The sequence below is a fragment of the Melopsittacus undulatus genome, chromosome Z (genome assembly GCF_012275295.1).
Source record: "Melopsittacus undulatus isolate bMelUnd1 chromosome Z, bMelUnd1.mat.Z, whole genome shotgun sequence".
NCBI lineage: Eukaryota > Metazoa > Chordata > Aves > Psittaciformes > Psittaculidae > Melopsittacus > Melopsittacus undulatus.
Window position 1 is genome coordinate 22,879,753 of NC_047557.1, and position 24,663 is coordinate 22,904,415.

A 24,663-nucleotide genomic window follows, 5' to 3' on the forward strand; every position below is an offset into this window, starting at 1 on the left:
GGTTTAATAGAAGATATCTCTGTCCGTGACAGGGAGATTGGACCTGGGTAATCTTTAAGGTCCCTTCCAACCCAAACCATTCTATGGTTCTGTGAAGAGACAGATGTGTATTATTACAGCTGGTCATTAAAAATGGACAAAACATTTCTTTCTTTTGATTCACCAGTGTGTAGAACTGAAATAGATTGGAAAAGTCTAACTGAGCTCTCCCTGCTGTTCTGCCAATCCAGCTTCTACGTATTTCATCTATAGCTTGATTTATACATTAATGGCATAGCTCCCATTATCCAGTTTACTTTCCCACACATACATCTTGAGGAAAAAAAAATCAGTTTTTGGATGTAGCACTTCTTTCTTAATAGACATGCGATTACATTGAATTATTAATTCCAGATATAGCTTTGAAGATAAATTAAATTCTGTTGCTTTTCAACTGTCAATAGTTATTAATTTAGCTGCATCTGTAAATGTACTTTTTGAACATTTCTACATTCTCATTCAGGATTGATTTTTAGCGGTCTTAACAGTATTGATAGATGTACTTATGTAAATTCTTGTTGTAATTTATAGACTGAAGAATTTGCCATTTACCTTTACTAAACTGCAGCAACTCACTGCTATGTGGCTATCAGACAATCAGGTAACTATTTTAAAGTTAAAAATGGATGATTGTTGACTTTATTACTAGTGGAATTGACAAGTACAGAGCCATCTGTTAAATAATGAGACCTGATATTGTGTCTTTGCATCAATAATTCCTTGACATTACTAAGTCCATTCTCCTAAAATAAAAACCACTCATCCTACCTGTCTTTGGAGACTTACATACTTCCAGCAAAGTTCCGTTACATTAGAAGATAAAATGTAGAGATACCAGGGTTTTTTCAGTTTTGTTTTTCTAAGGCTTGTTTACATAGGTGAGTTTGTGCTTGATAAGCTAGTACTTGGATGTGTAGCATGCTATTTCTTCCACAGTTACATCACTGGGGAAGCTCATCATGCCTTTTGTTGAGCTAGGTGTCTTGCCACACCTTTGAACTCTGTGACTCAGTTGTAAACTGTTAAACAGTAATTCATGCACTTGTATTATGCCTTGTATTTTTGCTGTCTATTGAAGTTCTCTGTATGTTGATTTCTGGAACAGTATTAAGGTGTGCAGGGCTGCCAGAAATCCACCAGCCTTAGAGTGGAAGGTACTTCTACTAATACAGTAATTTCAAGAATCCCCTGCCCTTGTGTTAATATGAAAAACTGAGTAAAAATTTTTCTGTTTGTATGATTGCAGCTTTAAATGGCTAAATATGTCTTTCTATTCGAGATCTACCTGCTTCAGGATAGTAATATGTCCTAGCAAGAAACTGGTTTAATTTTAAAAATCCAATGATTGCTTTTGTCTTAAAGCTGTTATGGAGTTTCACTTCTCAAAGCCAGTCATCAAAGACAGACATGTTAATAACTTCATATTGTGAAAATTACTCAGAGGAGAAATGGTTTAATACAAGGTCTTCAAAGTAATAGGGGAGGCATGCTCTGTGATATGTAAATCATATTTACTTTTCTGTTATATTCTCCTAAGATATTCTTCTTTCATTTTCTTCCTAGTCTAAACCACTTATCCCTCTTCAAAAGGAAGCTGACCCTGACACACAGAAAACGGTGCTTACTAATTACATGTTCCCCCAGCAACCAAGGACCGAGGATGGTAAGAATCTCTCAAGTACCCTGTCAGAATGCTCACTTTTGAAAATAATAATGGGAAGACTGTCTAGATAATATGATTTTTACTAGATAGCACTTAAATACAATTTTGAAGTAAACTGCCATGGGCAGGAACATCTTCCGCTACAATAGGTTGCCCAAAGCCCCACTCAACCTTGCCGTGAGCAGTGCCAGGGATGGGGCAGCCACAGCTTCTCTGGGCAACCTGTGCCAGTACCTCAGCACCCTCACAGTGAAGAATTTTTTCCTAATACCTAATCTAAATTTATCCAGTTTCAGCTTTAAACTATTCCCATGGTCCTGCCACTACCTGCTGTTGTAAAAAGTCCCTCTCCAAATTTCCTGAGGAAGACAAATCTCTTTATTTCTTCACTTTCACTTCACAGGCAAAAGGAAAAAGCTTGTGCTGCTTCGACAGAACTGGATGGGGGGAGGCACACATCCATGGAAATAATTAAAAACTGACTAGTGGCAACATTTGCTACTCTATGGCACAAGTGTCTAGTACACTGAGAAAAGCGTAATGAAAAATCTTAGTAAAAGCAGTAAATGGCACATCACTTTTACTGCCTTATGCAGTAAAACACAGGTAATGCATCTGCAATACCTGTGATAGAATGTGAGAATTATAAAATCATTTTGAGATTCAGTGAAGCTCGCAGTTGTTCCTGAAAGCATTCTCTCCATCTGGACTTTTTTTTATCCAAGTGCCAGGATTTCTTTCTATAGGCAAGGGATGGTCTACTTATTCATCTTACTTTGACAGATTACTGCCTCTGTGATGGTCATTCCAAGCAGAAATTTTAAAGTTCAGTAGACAGCATTTTTTAAATTCAGATTTTAATTTCAGGATCAAGTTCAGTACTTTCAGATGTGTTAAAATTTTAAGTTTACTCAATAAACACAGAGTAACAAATATTCCAGTGCATTTGATGAGCCCTGTAATTATGTATTTTTTTTTATTTCATGAATAGAAGTTAATATTAACAGTCTTGGCATTACTAGGGAAGGTTATACATCTACTGGGGTGGTGGTGGTGGCAGATGTGCTAGACTGTTTGGCATGCTAAAATAGAACCTAGCTGGTGTAACACAAATCATGGAGGCATGCTAGAATAAGAGACAGTGGTTATGCAAAAGAATTTTTATCTCTTGTAAAATTAAGCAAGAAGTGCTTTATACGTTTTCTCTCATTTGTATAACTTCTGCAAAATCATGTTTACGGAAGTTTTAGATGCCTTAGAATTTTTTAACGATCAGTAATAATGCAAAATTTTTTACTAAGTCATTCTTAATTTTTAAATCAAATGAAATCACATGAACATTCTTTTGTGCTTAATTAGACCACATCACGGAAGCCAGGCTGTATACATCTATATAATTTACATTGTTATATATGCAAATAAATATTTTCATGTTTATACATATATAGGAATAAAAATACTTTGCAGGAGAGTTCTGCCCAAAATTTTCAGGTGTGAGTGTTGATACTAGTGAACAGTTGTGTGTATGCTTTTTTACTTCACGGGAGGGATTTTACTCTTATGAAAATACAGCGAAGTTCATAAAGCAGTGGCCATGCAGCTAATCTTCAATTAGTGATGCTGCTAGTCTCTTATCTTTGAGGAATGCATACAAAAGCACACCAATACTATTCAAGAAAAAGAGAAAGAAGATTTTTATTTTGCATTATGTATCCTATTCTTATGAGAGTCTTTTTTTCTTTTAGTTATGTTCATATCTGATAATGAAAGTTTCAATCCGTCTCTGTGGGAGGAACAGCGGAAACAGCGTGCTCAGGTGGCATTTGAGTGTGATGAAGACAAAGATGAGAGAGAGGCTCCACCTCGGGTTAGTATTGAATTTATTTTTGAATAGTTGGTGCTTCCCTCCCTCTTACTATTCCCACCCACAAATCCCATCACTTACTTTGGGTGTGGAATTTGCTCTGCTGAAGAAATCAATTGTTCAGAGTATCTATCAGGGTGAAACACCATGGGTTTGGTTTGAGTTTTTTTGGTTTGGATTGTTGGGTTTTTTTGGTCAGATCATTTAAAGTGGAGCACAAGGGAAATACTCTCAGGTGATCTAAGGCAAGATAGGGCATAACGAGGAGACTACCTGGTTTAAATAAATGACAATAATTTAAATAATTATTCCTGCTTGAAATCAATTGACACTTTTTTTTGAGGGGAAAAAAATAGTGATTTTTAGCCTTGCTAAGTGTAATAAACTTAAGTCTGCATCAGTGCAGGTAGACTCAAACAGCAAAGTGGAGATCCTAGACTGCTCAGTGTTTTGTCCAAATTCATTTTCTGTTTTAAAGCTGATGTTTTAATTATGACATTTGATTAAATGTAAAACATTATTAATTTTTTCTGTACAGGAAGGCAACCTGAAGAGATATCCAACTCCATATCCTGATGAACTGAAGAACATGGTGAAAACAGTCCAGACAATTGTGCATAGGCTAAAGGATGAAGAATCTTCTGAGGATACTGCCAAGGAGTCAAAACGAGAAGGCCAGACAGTTTCTGTAAAGGATGTGGGGGTAAAGGTTAGGGATAATATTCTTCTCTGTCTTTGCAAAGAACTTCAAAGATCTAGAGTGTCATTGATTCTTGTTACGTCTCTCTCCCTCCTTACTAACACTTAGCAAGAAAAAATGTCAGATTAAAGAACAGAACTTGCCTCTTCACTAACAATGTCTGTGATAAATGTCTGGTTTGCAGTAGCAATTTTCCTGACCATAAGAGCAAGGAAAGATAATTGATTTTCAGGCAAATCAAACTATGGATGTGTTAAGGAGCTGGCTTCTTCACTTTCTGGAGGATGACATCTTTGTCATTCTCAGGTTCTCTATCAGACTTCACAGTGAAATTCAGGATAATCTATGAGGATCTTAACTGCTGCCTTTATAACTGGAGGTTTTGCATTTTAAGTTGGGAAGGCAATCATAGCAAGTTGGCACAGGAGTCAGAAGTTTCTAACAGGTTGATGTAGCACGATAGGTGATAGGACTATTGTTTGGTTCTGTCATTGGTGTTATCATTGTACCTATTCTTGGTCTTTTTATATGACAAGAAGTTTAATGATACATATTGACCCTAACAAAGGAAGAAAGTCAAACTGATTTACAGAGGGTAGGGACTGCACCTCAGTGATCTGCAGAGATTCCTCATCATTTCATACCTGGTGCATTTCATGCTTTGTAGATTCAAAGCTCATGATTTGCCATTCCATATTCCAAAAATATATACTGTTAACTCTAACATGTTATTGAAAAGCTTTCAGGATGTTTTTTCTGCTAATATTCTTAATCCTGTAGACTTCAGAAATTGCTTCAATAAAGAACAAAGCAGATGAGAGAAAGCAATATTCAGCAGCAAGCTCTGTGCAGAAGCTTACTGAACCAGAAGCTGAGCACAGCACTGCAAATTCACAGATGACTGCACTTGTTAAAACCTCGCAGAACACAAAAACAATTGTCAACCATGAAGACACGCTTGAGGTATGGCATTGTGATAACATTATAGCAGTCAAAGAATTGTGCTGGTGTTGTACTGAATACTCTGGAAGATGAAAATTTATGTTGACAATAGCAGAAAATTGCCCTCTGTAAGTGCTGTAGATACAGGTGGATTGCAGTGCAATATTTTTCTCACTTCAGATTATATTTTATTAAGTATATTAATTAGAAGTTGAAAGAGCTAATAAAAAGTTCATATTGAAAGACACCTGGATTTAAAGAAGAATAAAGCAAACTCATTTAAAATTTTACCCAAGTATTGAACTGTGAAAAGACTCATACTAAGATTTTACACAATTTTCCAGGGTTTGCTTGATTATCAGTTCTTCTAAAATAACTTATTTTGTCACTGGAATGAAAAAATATCTGATTAATGGGAGCAATCAAAACCAAGTGAATATGCACATTCATTTCAAATTAAAAGTGAAAGGTGGGTTTAAAAATATATATTCCTCTGTGTTTATTAGTCAACAGTCATGAATATGTTCATGACATAATGATATATGTCAATATGTATCAATATTGATAAATTAACCTATTTACCTCTGATGAAGAATTATTTAGTCTTTAAAATTAAGATTTCTGCATCTGTCTCACAAACACCATGTATCCGTTTATTTAGAGTGTCTCAGTTATGACAGATCTTGGAACTTGTTACTTAATCAGTTGCCAGTCACAACCTGTAGAAGGTTTTTTTCAGTTTTGCAAGCAGTTTATTTCTGCCTGTGTTGTGTAAGCAGTAGAACAAGCATATGTCACACTTGTGCTGAAGAGACTTAGTGACAAGCAGTTGTTGCTGAGTATTTCCACAGTAGCATGTTTCTAATTCTACATACATTCTGAAAATACTGGTTTTGACTTTTTTCTTCAGTTTTGAAGCATAATTTCAGAAAATCGTATTAATTCTCTAACATTAGTGACAACAATTTTTTGTAGCTGGCTGGTGAGGCAGCCGTGTGTATAGTCCATCAGGGATACTGAATTCCTTATGTCTGTGTAATGACCACCTGGTAACTCTGTTGCTTTTGAATCCACATGTTTAAACTTTCCATGTGTGTTAAGTTTTTCATTTCAACACTGATTACACTTGTTGTATGTCACATAGAAAAGGATGTGGTAGAGCCAATGAAGAGGTTGTCTGTTCCAATTGCAGAGAAAAATAGGTGGATTTTTTCATTTAATTTTTAATGAAGACTATCATAGCTTGTTTGCTACATCTTAGCTAGGTTTTTCCTTCCTGCAGTTCAAAGAACTGGCCACATATTTATATCATGGGAAGGATGGTGCTGCATTAGGTTCCACACATTAAATGTTCTGAAAACAGACCACTTTTGCAATCTGCAATATGGATTTTAAAACATTTATAATGGGAAGCATGTTTGCTAGAAAGAAATTTCTAGTTTAGAGAAGGAAGGGTGTTTTTCCTTCAAAATATCACTAGAAAAGATTGTTTTTTTGAAAAAGATGGTAAGAATACAGGACCAGCAGTAGGATACTGCATTAGTTATATGGCTGCTCTTGTAATAGCTTTGTTAAGTAAGTTTCATCAGTGCCCTGAGCTCCATTTTATGGTTAGAAACTAGTGATTTCTAGCTTAAGTGTATTCAGCATTGCTTTATTCCTCTGCCATTGTTCTTGAAGTTTAATAACTTCTTTTTCTTTTGGAATTCACCCCAGTGTAAATTTCAAAATATAAACCCAAGCTACACTTACTCTTGGCAAGACAAGCTCATTCAGTTTTTTCCCACAGCATACCTCTCCATTCCTAACAGTGTCTTGGTAATGCTACTCTATAGCTGTTTCAGTTTGAGCTCTTTTCTGAAAAGAATACCCAGCTGGTTCCTTGATAGCTTTCTGACTTGAACTCAGCTGGATGTTATCTTTAGTGGTGGAACAGAGGCTGCATCTGCTGGCTCCAAATAGTTTTTTGCAGCTGAACTTACCAATTTGAGTGTCATTCTCACTGATTTCATCAGCAGCAATGCAAGTCCACATGTGCCACTTCTTAAAGATAATTCAGTGGCAAATAAGACTAAATTCAGTTGACTGGCACTATAAATGCACTACCCAGTTTTTACGTTATGCCCATGTTATGTTGCTTGTTTATTTTTTCCACTTCATTGTTCAGTGAGTGATAGTTTGGGTAGCATTCACTTAACCTTTAAGCAGTTATTTAAAATGCACAGAATAAAACTATTTTTCCTTTAGCAGGAGTCAGAAGAACTATCCTCTGATGAAGAGATGAAAATGGCAGAAATGCGACCACCACTGATAGAAACCTCCATAAACCAACCAAAAGTAGTAACTCTTGGCAATAATAAAAAAGGTTAGATACCAAAAAAAGGAATTAAAGTGTCGTGTGGTTCTGATAATTACTTGACTCAAAATGGCTAGCTTTTTCAAATAATAATGTAAAATCAGATTTGATTTGCATGTTTTAGAAGAAAGATGATAAATTCTCTAGTTAAGTAATGAAAGCAGAAAAAATCAGTATCTTATACATGAACGTGTCATGGAGCAAGTTGTGTTGATATCCTAATTTTCTTGATTCTCATCAACGGTTTAAAAACAAAGGGGGAAAGGAGATGGTATGTTTTAGGAATTGTTAGCTTGAACATGGTCTTTATATGCTTAAGGACGTCAGAAAGTGATATTTACCTTGGAAATGTTCCAAATTTACCCCTCCTTCAGATATTGTGGATTATTGGTGCTTTAGGCAGCAATATTGGTTATTTAACTTTCTCAGAGAAGCTGTGCTCTCTTCCCAAGTTTTAAGAAACTTCTGCTGTGGCAACTCCAGAGTCACTTCACTCTATTTTCTGTCTAACAGGGAATTTCAGAACATTATTTTCATTACCTAAGTTCTGTATTCTCTGAAAGCTAATTCCAGTCTGGGTAACCATTTCCTTAACAGTAAGGAATTACCTCGAAGTCAGATAAAACACAATTTAAAGTTGGAGAACAAACTATTTTGCTTCATGTGATATCCTAGTTCAGTACTTCCCAGGACAAAAGACTTTTCTGGCCATTAGGTAAGACTTAGTGGGGATGAAAGAGAACCACACAAAGGTAGCAGGAACAGTCTGCTAAGGATAACATGGAGATGAAAAGATTGGTGTTTATCAATGCTGTCTTTGGGTTTTTATGCCTGACTGCAGTAGGAAGTCAGAACTCTTTCTTGTCTCTGGAGATAGACATTTGTTTCACAAAATCATGATTTTGGCACTTGTAATTGTCTTAAAGTAAAAATTTAAATGTATTTGTACACCTGCATGAAAATAATGGATGAGTTGAAGTCCCACAGAGAAATTATTTTTATATGACTGTAGTATACATTGTGTGTGCATACATTGGATGAGGATCAATGTGCACAGGCGTAAATCTGAAAATGTTATTCTAAGTGATCTGCAAAGCTCAGTTAGGATGCATTGAATTCCAGCTCTGCAGAACAAAGCTTTTGTTTCCTTTTTTTTTCAATTTATGAAGTTACACAGAACTTATCCAGTGATCTAGGTCTTTTCAGAGTTCTTGGTCTAATAAACTGCTATTTAACAATGATTTGTCATAAGTAGTAAATCTCCATATTTTCAAAATCCTGCAAATTAAGCAGTCCATTTCATAGTGGCTAATAGACTCATGTAATACAAAATATCAGAATCATTGCAAAAACAAAAATATGATTTTAAAATTATTTGGGGGAAATATTACATAATGTAGCACTAGGTTATGCCAAGGAAACTTGGAATAAAGCAACAAGTTAAATTTAATTAACAGATGAGGGCTGTTTACATTGAGCCAATATTTAAGAACTAAGAACTATTGCCAACAGTCTTTTGTAAGCTTAAATGATGTTTTCAAAGGAGTTAGCTTACATTTTAGTTTCCTAAATTTAGTGAGAATTAATGAAGAGTGAGAGTTTCTAGATTCTGTAATATGCACAAATTAAATGGCTATTAAAAAGATGTATGTGTCTGTACCTAAATTGGCAATTTTTTTTTCAGATGATTCAAAAGATGCTGACTCCTTATCAGATGAAGCTACCCACAATAGCAATCAGAATAACAGCAACTGTTCTTCTCCTTCTCGAATGTCTGATTCTGTTTCCTTAAATACTGATAGTAGCCAAGATATTTCTCTCTGTTCTCCAGACAAAGAAACACATGCTGCTGTTTTATCCAAGATCAGGTTTGTAAGACACTGTATACCACTGAGCAAATATAATAGAAAAATGTTACTTAATCTTTCATGCTATTTCATAGGATCATAGAATAGTTAGGGTTGGAAAGGATCATATAGTTCCAACGCCCCTCCATGGGCAGGGACACCTCACACTAAACCATGTCACCCAAGGCTCTGTCCAACCTGGCCTTGAACTCTGCCAGGGATGGAACCTACTCAGCTTCCCTGGGCAGCCCATTCCAATGCCTCACCACCCTAACAGTAAATAGCTTCTTCCTTGTATCTAATCTAAACATCCCCTGTTCAAGTTTTAACCCGTTACCTCTTGTCCTGTCACTGCAGTCCCTAATGAAGAGTCCCTCACCAGCATCCTTATAGACCCCCTTCAGATACTGGAAGGCTGCTATGAGGTCTCCAAGCAGCCTTTTCTTCTCCAGGCTGAACAGCCCCAACTTTCTCAGCCTGTCTTCATATGAAAGGTGCTCCGGTCCCCTGATCATCCTTATGGCCCTCCTCTGGACTTGTTCCAACAGTTCCATGTCCTTTTTATGTTGAGGACCCCAGAACTGCACACAATACTCCAAGTGAGGTCTCATGAGAGCAGAGTAGAGGGGCAGGATCACCTTCGACCTGCTGGTCTCACTCCTTTTGATGCAGCCCAGGATATGGTTGGCTTTCTGGGCTGTGAGCGCACACTGCAGCCGGCTCATATTTATTTTCTCAGCAACCAACACCCCCAAGTCCTTCTCTCTAGGGCTGCTCTGAATCTCTTCTCTGCCCAACCTGTAGCTGTGCCTGGGATTGCTCTGACCCAGGTGTAAGATCTTGCACTTGTCATGGTTCAACTTCATGAGGTTGGCATCAGCCCACCTCACAAGTGTGTCAAGGTCCCTCTGGATGGCAGTTGTTAATTTTTTAAATAAATTTATTTATCATTCATTAAATAATTAAAATTTTAATGTTTTAAAATATGGTTAAATAATAGTTCTTGGGATTGCTGTTTTTTATTTTGATGTGGAGTTTTTTTTTGTTTTGTTTTTGTTCTGGAGGTTTTTATTTTTGATTTGGGATTTTTTGTGGTTTTGTTTTTGGTTTGTTTTTAAGAAAAAAGGACAAAAGGCAGTAAAAATCAGAGGCTAATTTTAGTGTACAAGGCATAGTTCCTAGCTCTTTTACTAATAAGGTATAATAATTTCATACTTATAATTCATTATCCCTGCAATTTTTTTTTTACACCATTTAAAAAACTAGTTTTTATTTGCGTAAATTTGAAGATCAATTTACTTACTAATGTAATTATAAAATGCTTTTCAAAACCAAGGAATGGACTTACAGGTTGGTAGTCTTCATGAAATTTTATTTAGAAGGTGCCCTTTAAAAAAAAATCAGTAAAAAGAAGCTATATCTCTAAAATTGTCTTGGAACTTGTAAGTATTTGATTAAAAAAATATATTTTTACTCTCTAGTTTTTGACAGTTTCAAACTGTCTTTAATAATTCCTGTTACTTTAAACAAACTTGTGAAATTAGATGTCAAAAGCATTTACAAAGTGAGCCTTCTGTATATTGTATTTCTGTAATGGTAAGATAGCATATCTTAAATCAGGTTGTATATTGGTCTTTGTGCTCTTTTGTGTGCACATTAAGGCTGTGTTGCATGCTATTGATTATTTTTTCAAAAACAGTTCTTAAATATGTTGGGTTTTTTGGGGGTTTCTTTTAAAAGTCATCCTTTCTTCCAGGCGAGAAGATGAAAATTTGAATAATCTTCTACAAAATGCAGGTGAATTGAGGATTACAGTAGAAGAAAAAATAAATGTGCAAGAGAAGGTTACAAATTTGTCTGAATATGAATTAAGCATTGAAGAAAGATTAGGTCTGATAGGAAAAGGTGTTGATTTGAGCACTCCTACGGAGGAGTCTCACAAATTAGACCAAATAAACATGAATATCAATAAACTGGCTAGTGAAGAGGCAGTGCCAGTTCCTGTAGAGAAGTTGCAAACACAGGAAGTTGTTTCAGTAAAGGGCTTTTTGAATAACAACACAAAAGAAGAAAGTGAGCGCTTGGAAAATGAAAATAAGTATCCTATGAATAAAGTAAATGGACATCCTGAGGAAGCAGTACAGTCTCCCAGTAAAGACAAACTAACAAGAAGCACTACAGTTGATGGCGATTCTGCTGAGCTGTCTGTTGCAAGGAGCACTGAAGATTTGTCCCCACAGAGAAGTGGTCCTGTGATGAAATCTCATAGCATCACTAGTATGGACACTGGTGGTATGAAAATATACAATATTGTCAATGAGGATGTATCTCAACAGCCAAACTCAGTGGTAAAATCAGCACCTGATAGTGCAGATGGAAAAAACATAGTCCGAAGTAAATCTGCTACACTTCTCTATGATCAGCCTTTGCAGGTTTTTCCTGGGTCATCATCATCATCTGATTTAGTATCTTCTACAAAAACTGTGTTCAAGTTCGACTCAAATCACAATCCTGAAGGTGCTAATGTAGTGAGAGGATCAGCGGCAAGTGGTACACAGATGTTCTGTGCTCCCCAGTATAATATTCAGTACAGTAGCAGTGCAACAGCAAAAGACACCTTGTGGCCCCAGAAACAAAACACCCAAGTAGAACAAGGCAGCTTACCTCCTTCACGTCCCCTTAGGTCTGACAGTACAGAAACTCCTAGCTATGTTAAGCATTCTGCCAATATGAATTTCTCAAATCATAACAATGTCCGAGCCAGCACTGTGTATAATACTCATCAACGGATGGCTGGGAGACACATAGATATGTGGGCTATTCCACCAAATGACAGACTGCTCCCAGGAGCAACCAGACACACTCTTCAAAGGCAAAGCAGTGTGTCTTCAACAGCTTCTATAAATGTTGGGGATATTGTACCTTCAAGGAGGCCACAGGTTCCTGAAGGGGACTATTTAACATACAGAGATTTGCATTCAATGGGAAGAGCTCCACCATTAATGTCTGGGCAACAGAGACCTCTTTCTGCTAGGACATACAGCATTGATGGTCCAAATGTGCCCCGACCGCAGAGTGCTAGGCCATCAGTGAATGAAATACCAGAAAGAACTATGTCAGTTAGTGACTTCAATTATTCACGGACTAGCCCATCAAAGAGATCAAACCCAAGGGTTAACTCAGAGCACTCTTTATTAGACCCTCCAGGGAAAAGCAAAGTCCCTCATGACTGGAGGGAACAGGTGCTGCGACATATTGAGGCTAAAAAGCTAGAAAAGGTAAGAACAGTTTTAAAACTTTTCTACTTGTCTGCTACCTGTGTATGGAATAAATAAAATACTTTGTTTTGAACTGCTTTTAATTACCAGTGCAAAGGTACATCTGCCACTACCTTGAAAAGGATAAAGGTGTTTGTGATGAAACTAAACAAACAGTAGACTGTAAATGAACTTTTCCCCTGAAGGAAAAAAATCCCTACTGCTTTTACTTCATACTTGCCAGCTTAGCCCAATTACTTTAGTATACATTAAATAATGTCACATTGACCTCCTGGATTGCAAGGCCAGGTCTTCTAGGTCAGGTAATTTTTACTTTAGCATTATATTTATATTATACTAGAGTATTCCCTTACACTTCTTGATCTTTCTGTTCTGTCTTTCCTCCCCTACTTCTTCTCTTTAAGAACAGAGAAAAAAATCGGTAAATTTTATTTGGAAGTACAGGTTTACAGCTTCAATTGCTGAAGAATTCAAAAGCCATAATTAACATGTATTTGCCTCCAAGCCAGTTGTCTTTTGAAGCTGGGTATCTGACAGATTGTTGAATGAATATTTATTGCTGTGAGATGAGAACACATAAAAATCTTGTTCATTTCAGGATATCACAGGAGGTATTGATATAACTAGAGATGATGAACAGGATTATTTATGTACTGTAAATGCTATCAAGAATTTAAGCTGATATATAAAGCTGAACAATCATATATATAAGAATTGGAGTAGAGTCTGGAAGAGTGAAATCTATGCTGTCCAGCTAAAGTTGTTTAAAATAACATCATTAAATAATGGGTAGTATGTCATTAGCCTGATCCAGTTTCCTTGGAGGGGAAGTGAGTAAAGCAACCAAAATACATTTTGATTATGCCAGCTAGATGGATTTTCTTTTCAACTAAAGAAATTTAATTGGAGATGGTTGGAAAAATTACTTTAAACTATAATTTTTCTTTGGAAATCCAAGTATTTGGAGGGATAGATTTGCTTTTGGTTTAAGTTGTGTGACTTCTGGTGAAAGAAAGGTATGGATTTTGTTTGTTTTTTAAAGGAGCTGCACCTGTTCTCCTGATCCTGAGTCAGTACAACATAAATTTTAAGGCTTTCACAGCATTGTGCTGTTGTGTGTGGGCCCTTTGTCCCACAAGGGTGTCACAAAGTTCATCATCTTCCAGCCCTCACAAAAGGTGCATTCTCTGACCTTCCATTCTCCTGGATGCAGATATCAAACTTTACATAAAATGACAGGCAAAAATCCCATCGATCCCTGAATGCAGAGGGACATGAAACCTCAGTGCACTGCTAATGCAGTTTGTCTGTAGCTAGTTCTTGTATCATCTACATTTGATATGTTCGGAACAATGTTTAATACATTAATGATGACCATTCAGGTACTATAGAAGCATAGTCACCTTTACTGAAATGAAATTGCCTGACTTGATTCCAGTATATTTATCCATACTTTCTATCATGCTTTATATGTAAACCTTAATTTTGGTTTCTTACTAGAGTGATACGGAATAGCTGCTATTGAGATCTTAGCTGTGCATCTAAGATTTAACAGATGTTAGTCTCTTTTGTAGGGGTGTGTTTCTTTTGTTCTGTCTTTGAAGCATTTTAAAGTAGCTTTTACTTAGTAATCTGAGACTTATTTCTGGGTTTAAAAGTGAAAGGGTATATAATATCTGGGAAATGACTGACTTAAAAATCCAAACTGTGAAAAATGCAGATATCATTCTATATGGCAGCTGGCAAATATGATAATGTGGAAAATCTAGGAATTTACTGGATATTTCTTTGTTCTTTTAAAATAATGGTTTCACTGTTTCTGTTTGTAATTAAAAATTAGCTGTACAGGGGGCCTTTATCTGTAAAACAGACTTCTGAAATGTTTTGAAGTCTGAAAAACTTTTCAGTAATTACAGAACTCATTTAAGGAACAAGCATTTAAGTTCAATTACAGACCTCATTTAAGAAACATTTACTGGAAATTGCTTTGACAAAGCTTTCATGGATTTAAAATGGTATTTCTTTTTTTAAAGCACAAGACACAACACTGATAAAAAACAGGTATACAAAATTAAGCCTTTTGATGAATATTTAATACGTACCTTCTTGCTTATGGTCATACACAACAATATGAGTTAATACTATTACCTTTGCTGGAACTTTTCTGACTCTCTTACTGAACTTAATCATGTCTGTTATTTCTATCTTGTGCTTATTAGGAAAGAAGGTATAGTGGGTTTTGTGGGGTTGGTTTTGTTGTGGGTTTATTTGGGGGTTTGTTTTCTTTTTTGCTAAGCTCCTGAAGTACTCGTTTATTCGGTTTTTTATAAAATTTCATAATTGGAGAGGGGGTATGAACCTACTTAAATAAATTGCTGGCTTGTTGGAGAAGCTAGTTCTTGGAATTTTTATCTGATATAAGTATTGGGGGAAAAAAAGCTTTCAGGAGTTTAACTTACATTAAGAGAGGTACAGGGTAGTTTGAAATCCAGCAAAAATTAGTAACAATGGATTGCCAGCATTTGTAATCCCTTCGACAAGCTATAACGGGGCACAAACACACCAACCAGCTGAAATTGTCCACCTGGTTGAGGGAAGGCGAAGACAGTTGATGACACCATTTGTAAATAGGAATTTTGCATATATTCAGGGAAAACAATATGATTACCTGATGCACATCGTATTTTATTATGGGATAAAGAGCATATTTAGATGTCAGGCTGCTCTCTAGTGGTTATACATGTGAGCAGTTGGAGAGGATGCAGCCAATTCTGCCCTACCACCAACCTCATAAATTTAGTGCTGGTGAGTTTTGAAGAATAGTAATATTTCTCAGTATATTTTTTTTTTCTTTTTGAGTGTGACTTGTCAATTTACTGCCAGACATGTTGCAATAATCTTTTAAAGTGGTTTTGTTGAAAGTTTTCATTTAGGAATTTAAACTAAAATACTGCCTATGTAGGAACACCAATGTCACACACATTTAAGTGTGGTAGAGGAATTTCTCATTCATAAATTGCAAAAATAACCATCTGCAACAGTTATCTGCAAATATCTGTTTTATTTCTGTGTGCTGAGTAGGCAGGAACAGTTACTGGGTCTGAATTTGTCCTTTCCTTACATAAGTATATTTTCTTTTTTTTGTTGTGGATCTCTTGGGAGTTCATCAGGTGCGTGTTTGCTTTCAATTCTAATTTCATCTGGAATTCCTCCATCTTCTGTTTATTTGCTTTAACTACTGTTTATCTGACATGAAAGAGCTTTCAGAGAACTCATAAAGTTTGATTCCTCCTTTCCAATTCAGAAATCAGAGTAGGTGGTTTTATTCTGAGTTGTTAGCGTACAGTGCCTTATTAAAAGAAAAATGTCCCAAGTGTTTCAGTATTGATATAGAATTGCCGTTTTAATCAAAGTGCGAAAGTTTTTAGTTAATTCATTTTTTACACTACATACCTAACATGAAGATACTTTAATTGATACGGCCTCAGATTTTCTCCAAGCTAAGCTTGCTTCTACATGTCAAAGAAAGTAACTTCAGTGAGTCTGCACACATAAAATTGAGTGCTTAGGTGTTAATAAGATCATATTCTGAAGAATATTTTTACAGTGATATTCATTCAGTAGCCATTAGTTTAAAAATTTTATTTTAGTTTTATTCTTTTGCTCCATTTTGAAATGACTGCTGAATCATCAATGTGTTATAATGGTGTTTTGTGGAGTTCAGAAGTCAATACATCACACTTTAAAAAGAATAAAATTCTTGTGCATTTGAAATGCAAACAATAAATGTTCTAATTCTGCAAATGTTTTATGGTAGTAGAATTTAAATTATATGTGATTTACCATCTGTAACTCTGCAATAGGAATGCTGTCACTTACTGAAGATACATTTTTTGCAGGGTCAGAGACCTAAATTCATGCCCTTTTTTCTCCTCTTGTGATTGAAGAATAGTTTCATTTAAGTTCTTCAGGATAAACTGGTATCTTGCTAGAATTCTATCGTATTTCAAACAAAATCTGGTGGGTTTTTGGTGCGTTTTTTGGTGGGTTTTTTTGGTGGGTTTTTTGGTTTTGATTTTTTTTTTGTTTTGTTTGTTTGTTTGTTTTTTTAGCTTGGATGCTTTTATTCTAAAAGGCTTAAAGTATTAATTTAGGCATTTCAAGTGTTCCAGAATAGTTTGAACAATTTTTTTCTAAAGAATCTTAAAAAAAGTCAAGGTGAAGATAGAAGGTGAAGGAATTTATGAAGATCTAATACAGTCTAAAAAGACAACTTACATCCACCTTTAGATGGCAATTGATTTTTTTTCTTGCACCTAAATAAATGCATTAAGGTACTTCAATTCACAAAAAAACACCCTTTTGAAATCTGAAATTGTTAATTCTCGTATAAGATGCAAAATGGAAAATATGTTCTCACTCTTAGCATTCAAAAAGAATGTAAACCAGCCCCAAAACTATGCTACCAGCTGCCTGCACCTAAACTGATTCCATTAGAGGCTGATTTTGACTACAAATCCTGATTTCCATGCTAATGTGGCTTTGTACATAGACTTTTTTTTGATGTATTGTAGCTTTTATTTCACTCTTTGTGTTTGAAAAACCAATTTCTAGAAAACTTAGCTTTCACAAAAATGTAGTGAAATATGGCATGTGTATCAGTCAGTGTGGATCATTTTAGAGTAATTGAAATGAGTTTTCTTGAGCCTCAAATACTTGAATTATAACTTTTTATGCCATTATGCTTTCATTATGCCTCGAATAAAACAACTCTCAGGCTATGTAATCACCTTGAAGCTCACTAAACTGAGGTAACTGAAATTTTGATTCCTGATGGACAAGTTCACGCCTCTAGAAATTTTAGGAAAGTTGTACCTCCTATTGCATATCTACCTTGGATTGTAAATACCAATCTGGATTTAGGCTGTTACCATTTATTGACCATCTGTTTGGGTCCTTCTAAGAGAATAATGAATCTACTGGATCTGAGGATCTTTATAGTAAGGTAGTTTGCTACAGACACTTTGAGAAGATAGCTTTCTAGTCTCATCATACATTCCTTCTATTTTTATTTCTCTTTATGCTACTTAGAGTAGATGCAGAGATATAGGAGCTTTTGAGAGGAGGAGCCTTCCTGTAAGGAAGTGTCAGGGAGTTGACGATACGAATGGGGGAAGAAGATCACCTGGCTAATTATTAGAGACTGTTTGATAAGAATTGTAAGACCACACTTTGAGGGGCTACGGAGCTAAGGCTTTGGCAGTTCATCTGGGTGTTTGGCCTGAAACACAGAGGAGCAGTTAAGCTTAGACTGAATGATTAGTAAAGTAATACTTGAATGCTAAGTGCTTTACCAAGAAGGGGAAAGCCTCTGGAAACTTGTCTGGAAGCTTTAAAAAAATCCATTGATGAGCGAACAGGGTAGATAGTAGGACTGGAGTATGGAGTAAGAAAGCTCACTATGCCAGTAAGCTCACTATGCCATTGAGAGGTTATCCAAGAGCCTTGGAAAAGGTTGTTATTGTCAGTAAATACTGTTCTTTTCCAAGGGAGTTTCCAATTACTGTGCTACAAGAGTATCGGGGGAATATGAATATGCAGAGGCATATGACTTTGATTATTAAACTGGTTTTAGTTTCACAATATAAATCTAGTATGAAAGAGCAAATGTCTGCCTGAGGAATAGTGACTATTTTCAAAATTAGATTAATACATGTAGTCAACAAACACCAAAATATAAGAGTTGTTGCAGTATCTCAGTCAAATTATATGTATTTTGAACTTCCTTTTTTAACTAAGAAAAATCAAAAACTTAGAAAAAAAACCCTTTGAATTTGGTATGTTTTGATTCTTTGCTTCATTTGTCAGGTGGCACATGCAGGATTTTCCTTTTCTTCTTTTGTGCTGTCTCTTTATTTTGTTTTATTCTTACAACTACAAAAGTCCATGGTAGAAAGATGGTAATGTGTACTGCTTTCTTTCTATTACCCTTGCCAATATTGCAGAGGTCAGGTTTGCAAGGTAATGAAGAAACCACTATCACTTCTGTTCTTGAGTTCTTGTTACCTGTTTGATTGCCTACAGTGGCACAGGGGTGGACTCCAAGGTTTCCTTCGAGCCTCTTTTTCTTTAAATGAGGCTCATTCGCAGTCTTGAATGAAGTGTTACTGGATGCATTGCAGACATTGACAGCATTGCAATAACAAGAAAACCCAGTCAGTCAAATCTCTGTCTCTGTGTAAATTCTTATTTGTACTGTACCAGAAAAAATGAGACACGGTAATAACTGGTAATTAAATGGTTTTCCACAGTTGTTTATCTTGACTGCCAGCTTCTCTTCCTACAACATGTTGCAAATTTAACAACCTAGAAATTTTGATAAGCTGTGCATATCTATTGTTGTTCCAGACACCTGAACATTTGAATGACTTTATTTACATGTAATTCTGCATGTTAACTGATGGTTGCATGCTGACTTACAGTAAATAAAGGTAAATAGGGGTCACTGAGTTATCTTTTGTACATCACAGTGGTACTGTTCTTGCATGGTTTTTATCTTGCATGACAATGGAATATGTTTGTATTAGTCTATGTATAACATGTCTTGTGGTTTATGCATGCTGCACTAATCACTGTGTTAAATCTGTCCCCTCTTTATTCAGAGCATGCTGTCTAGGTCCTTTAATTCCAATTATGCTGCAGTTAGCAGCTTTCACTATGGCAGCTCTAGGGATCTGCATGGCAGCCAGGGTAGTGTTGCCTTGAGTGTTGCAGACGGAAGATGTTCTGGTGTGCACATTGTTCGAGTGAGTACCTTCAGGAGGCTATTGCAATATATAAATGGGGAAAGAATAAACTATGAGAGGTGTCCTTAAATTGATAACTAAGTTATCATTTTACATATGGACAGTGCTTTGAATAAAGGAAATATAAGTTATGTGCTGGATTTTTTTATAGGCATTAAATCAGATACTTTGCCTTTATTTCATATTCATTAAACTTATTGCAAGACACAATTTAGTGTCATGAAGTTGAGTTTTCTAATTGGCTTTCATAGATGGATAAACATACGTGAAACTGTCTGGTTTCATAGTACACATGTGAACAAGAGACTATAATTCTGAATTTAACCTAGATTGATAAAGGCTTGAACAAAATCCTGTTATGCTTTTTCCTCCCCAAAACAAATTCTGATGATATAAACTGTACTGTAAGATACTGTAGGCATTCAAGAAAATTAATATTTTAGTTTATAAGAAAATAAGAGGGAATTACTCTAACGCCAAGCATCCTTAGTGATGTTATAGTATCCATAGTGAATAGCATAAAGTCAACAGAAGACTTCTTTTAAGGATATTAATTCCTGAAGAGGCACTTCTTAGCATTTGTTGATTTTTTCTTATCAGTTTATTGGTGATCAAAGGCACCTCTACAGTTGCTAGTTTTTGTAAATATCCATCAATATTTTATGTGTGTGGTGTCTTGGCTAATAAGATTTTCTACATAAGCAGTGTACTACTTAAGAAAAATAATGATAAAGGCCTTAAAATGTTTTATTCTGGGCTTCTTATGAGATTTTTTGTTTATTTGTTTTGATTATATAAAGACAACCACCTTTACTATTTCATTCTGCTTAAAGCATCCCCAGGCTTCTACTCCAGGAGACCAATGCCAGGATGAGGTATTCATTTCAGGACAGCAGAATTACTCATCTGCTACACTTAGTCTCAAAGATGTTCCTCCGGACAGCATGAAGAAAATAGCTGTGCAGGTAACAATCTACATGACACCATGGATGGGATATATTTATTATTATTTGTAAGAATATATTTTTTTGTTGATAGTAGAAACATGCTGGGATGGTTAGAACTGGAGCAACTTTAGAATGTGATACCCATGTAAAAGGTGGCATAAATGAAATAGCATCCTCTTTTTGGAAGACAAAATAGTTAACTATGCAAAGGGAGACAGTTCTCATTTTCCTTCAGCAGGATCTTCGAAAGAAGAAATGTGCAGCCAAAGACATAATTGCAAGTAAAAGTCCGAATGTGGCAGATCATTTCAGGATAGCAATCTGAAACCAATTAAACCTTTTAAAGAACAAAACTGAAATCTGTCGTGATGAAATTATGATGATAAACTAGTTTTTAGGAGACATTCTGTATTGATCTCTGAGGACCATCTGTGGAGGCAGAACTTATTACCATGAAACTAAATGAATGCTTGTAAATTATTACAATGCAGCAATTGATTCCCCTTTTATAACTTCAGTAATTTCAGTTGCATTTCTGCAGGCACTGGATATGGGGAATTTGCATAGGTGTTGCCTATGTAATCTCTGTGTACAGTGCAACAAAATAGTTTTCCTGTCACGCTTTACATTTTCAGAAAAGGCAGTAGAAAATCATGTAAAGATTCTGACATGTCCATTCACATAACATGGTTAAGGGTTGACATTTGTACACTTCAGGTTTTATAATATTTATTGAGAGGAGGGAGAACATTTTAATATCCTTGTATGTTATAATTAATGGGATAATGGTGGCAGTCACAAAATACCTGTAACTCAAGCCTGTAGCATTTTTGGAATGTGGGAGTCATACAGACACAAGTAACTGCTTAGGCTGGGTAAGAGCACAAGGCATATGGGCAAGGAGGAAAAAGGCTGTCCATCTCAGCACAGAGCTGCAGAACTGAACAGTAACTGAGGCTTCAATAAGAAACATCTGGCATCATTCCTAGTGATGTGTTTTGAATGCACTGCGTCTTAACAGTTGTGTACCTTACTGCTGTTTGTCATTATTATACCTATCAAATCAGTGACAGATGTATTAACAAAAGAGTAATGTTTATTACAAATATCATTAAATTTTTGATGCTAAGATCTTGAACTTGTATGTGAATTTGCTCAAAAGGGTTTCTTGTGAAGTGATCACCAAAAAAAGTTTGGAAAGCATATAATTTCTGTGTGGGATTTTTATTTTCTGTATGATCTTCAGGGAACTGTTACAAAATCTGAGTTTAATGCTGTAAAAGTGCAAACTATAATGATATCAATCAAGTGTCAATACTGTCAGTTGCACTGCTAGAAAATAATGGCTGGGTAAGCACAATGAAACAAGTGCTAAAAAGCAGAGGCTCTCTAGTCTGTTCTAGTTAGATTAGCACTCTAAGCTTTTGATTTTCAGATTTGTTATCAGGAGGCCAGAGCTGATGACTATAAAGAAAATTTAGTATAATAGTACATGATTTAGAACAGTAGTATGAGAAGTATTTAAGTAATAAAGGAGGAAATGAGGATTGCTACTTATAAAATGTGTGACATTGAGTATTCATGTTTTATTCAGGTACCTTTGACAAATGGACAAATGTGCCAGCCTCAGAGATCTCAGGCAAACTACAGCCAAGTCCATCATCTCCCTCCTCAATCATCAGTAGCAAGACATCCATCTAGAGAGCAGTTAATTGATTATCTGATGTTGAAAGTTGCCCACCAACCTCCCTATTCTCAGTCCCAGTGTTCTCCCAGACAAAGCCATGAGTTGGCAAAGCAAGAGGTAATAAAATAAAATCTAACTTGATGGTATAGCATCTCCGTGTCAATGGCAGTGAATTGTTAGATTGATTTTGTTTATTACCATTTCTCTGTAGATGGTGACAGATATCGTACAGAAATTTATCTTCACCAGAAGACAGAATTTTATGTCAGTGCAGTTACACCGCTGAAATCGTACACTCCTTCTAGTTTTGAGCTCTTTTTACTTTTTCTGTAGATGTTTTGAGAGAAATGCAACAGATTTTTTAACAGAATATACCAGAATCTTAAAGTTGAATCTTTTTACTGAGCTAGAAATTAATTTCTCAACTACGTTTATTGATCACCAACTCATTGTTTATCTAGGAACTGAGAAAATTCAAAGTAGCAGTACAATTTAGAGTACTTTGCATCTCTTCATTGCTACCCAGAAAGGTTCAAAACCCTGCATATGTAGAAATGTTCCTCTATAGGCCAAAGCCAGGATAAGAAAACTGTGAGCATCTGATGCATGCCTGATAATTATCAGTTTTATGTATCATAAGCAGATGTGGGTAATAAATTCTTTTACAATATAGCATCTCTTTCATTGTGGTCAACCTACTTTCTGTTCTTGGACAGAAGAACATTGTATTGTTTTGGGGTTTTGAGGAAAATACTGAAAAGTATGTTTTTATTCTTTTCTAGAATGAGAATGTGCACTACTTGTGTAGAATGTTTTCTAGTCAACCATTCTGGCAACAGAAAGGAGAGATAATATTGGCTACATAGAACTTAGAGTGAAAGAAGGAGCGAGGCTTGATTTGTAAAGTTCAGCTAGAGGTAGCAATGAAATAAAAGGAACATTCTTTCATAAGAATGTATATTTGCTGGGGGCATTAAATTTATTTACATAATATCAAAAATATCTCTGAATTTAAAGCCTACATGAACTATGATTATAATAATAGTGGTACTGGAGTAAAGCTTATGTACAATGATACCTGATGCAGTTGTATTGGAGTCTTGTTCTGAATTAGTATTATGATATATAAGATTTTCTTGAACTGTCATAAAGGCTTTTTTCTAAGTTTTTTTAAAAAAACTTTTGTTCTCCTGAATTCCTTAGTAATAATTTTGTTACAGTAGTTTTGAATGCAGATTTTCAGCAAGTTAGCATCTAACTTCGTTTGTAACTACTTAGATTCGAGTGAGAATTGACAAGGACCCAGAACTTGGATTTAGCATATCAGGAGGAGTTGGTGGAAGAGGGAATCCATTCAGACCTGAAGATGATGTGAGTATTTTATACTAATGCATCTCAAAATCATTCTGATTAATAATAATCTTTCTAATGTTTAGCAAAAAAAAAGGGGGGGCGAGAAGTTACGTATTCCCCAAACCACTAAAATCCAGGACAGGATGGTAGAAAACTGGGGACAAATGATATGGAAAATAAAAGTGGTAGGTGACTAAAATGGTCACATGTCAATACAGAGGTTTATTTTAGCTGAGTGGTCTTTACACAGTTCCAGATATCAGTCAACAGATTTGGCATACTGGATTATGGAATTTACAATTAGGAAGCCTCTTAAAACAGAACATGATTTAGCCTACATCCATATATCTGGTGGTTGATAATCTTGATGTATACATCTGCTAAATTAAACAAAGGCAGATCAGAATTTGCTCTTCTGTACTCCTTTAAAGGCAATTCTCCTGGATTTAACATCAGAAAAGAAAGGCTGTCAAAATCTGGTAGACCTGTAGAATAGTATTTTATTCTTTTAGGATGGAAAATGGAAAAAAATGTTTTTAATTGCATCTGTTTCATGCTATCCTACTATTCATGAAATAAGTTGTCAAAAATATTTTCTACCTCTGTTTTTCAAGGGTATATTTGTAACCAGAGTACAACCAGAAGGACCAGCATCAAAGTTATTGCAGCCTGGAGATAAAATAATTCAGGTACTGTAGTAATTTAATCAACTAGCCTATGTAATATACGAATTGAGCTGTGGTTTGCACCTTTTCTAAGAGGAGAATGTTCAATTTTCAGATAGATTACCGTTATCTTTTCCAGAAGCATTCTTACATTCGGGGATGATGCTCTTAATTTTATTCCATCTAACATTAGGATAGGTGATACAGGCTGAATCATTAATCAATTGGATCATTTTTTTCAAACTCTGAACATTTTTCATCCTTTTAAAGACAGAAAACAGGCCTAATGCTGCTTTTCAAGATGGAATGTGGGCATTTCATTAGGCTTTACTATCATTCAGTTATTTAACTCGTGGTCATTCATACGCAGTGTTCCGAATAATGTGTTTGAACACCAGCATGTTAGGACATTCTGTACCAGTGATGATTTGGAAGGGTTATTGCCACTTTTGGTGTCTGAACAGTCTGTGTGTAAAAATCTTTGTCAACAACCCTAGACAGATATCAAAAACACTG

At 35.6% G+C, this 24,663-nt stretch overlaps 1 protein-coding gene across 1 annotated transcript in view; it reads left to right on the plus strand.

Moving 5' to 3' along the window:
- The window catches only part of ERBIN (erbb2 interacting protein), a 114,319-nt gene that overhangs the window by 85,531 nt on the left and 4,125 nt on the right, over nucleotides 1–24,663 (plus strand). Inside the window, exons 16-28 of the mRNA XM_031051494.2 lie at nucleotides 571–640; nucleotides 1,603–1,702; nucleotides 3,448–3,569; nucleotides 4,105–4,275; nucleotides 5,047–5,229; nucleotides 7,456–7,573; nucleotides 9,249–9,432; nucleotides 11,168–12,689; nucleotides 19,352–19,495; nucleotides 20,329–20,460; nucleotides 22,037–22,246; nucleotides 23,408–23,500; nucleotides 24,097–24,171. Of these exons, the coding sequence (XP_030907354.1) occupies nucleotides 571–640; nucleotides 1,603–1,702; nucleotides 3,448–3,569; nucleotides 4,105–4,275; nucleotides 5,047–5,229; nucleotides 7,456–7,573; nucleotides 9,249–9,432; nucleotides 11,168–12,689; nucleotides 19,352–19,495; nucleotides 20,329–20,460; nucleotides 22,037–22,246; nucleotides 23,408–23,500; nucleotides 24,097–24,171 (3,124 nt within the window). The remainder of the gene's footprint in view (nucleotides 1–570; nucleotides 641–1,602; nucleotides 1,703–3,447; nucleotides 3,570–4,104; nucleotides 4,276–5,046; nucleotides 5,230–7,455; nucleotides 7,574–9,248; nucleotides 9,433–11,167; nucleotides 12,690–19,351; nucleotides 19,496–20,328; nucleotides 20,461–22,036; nucleotides 22,247–23,407; nucleotides 23,501–24,096; nucleotides 24,172–24,663) is intronic.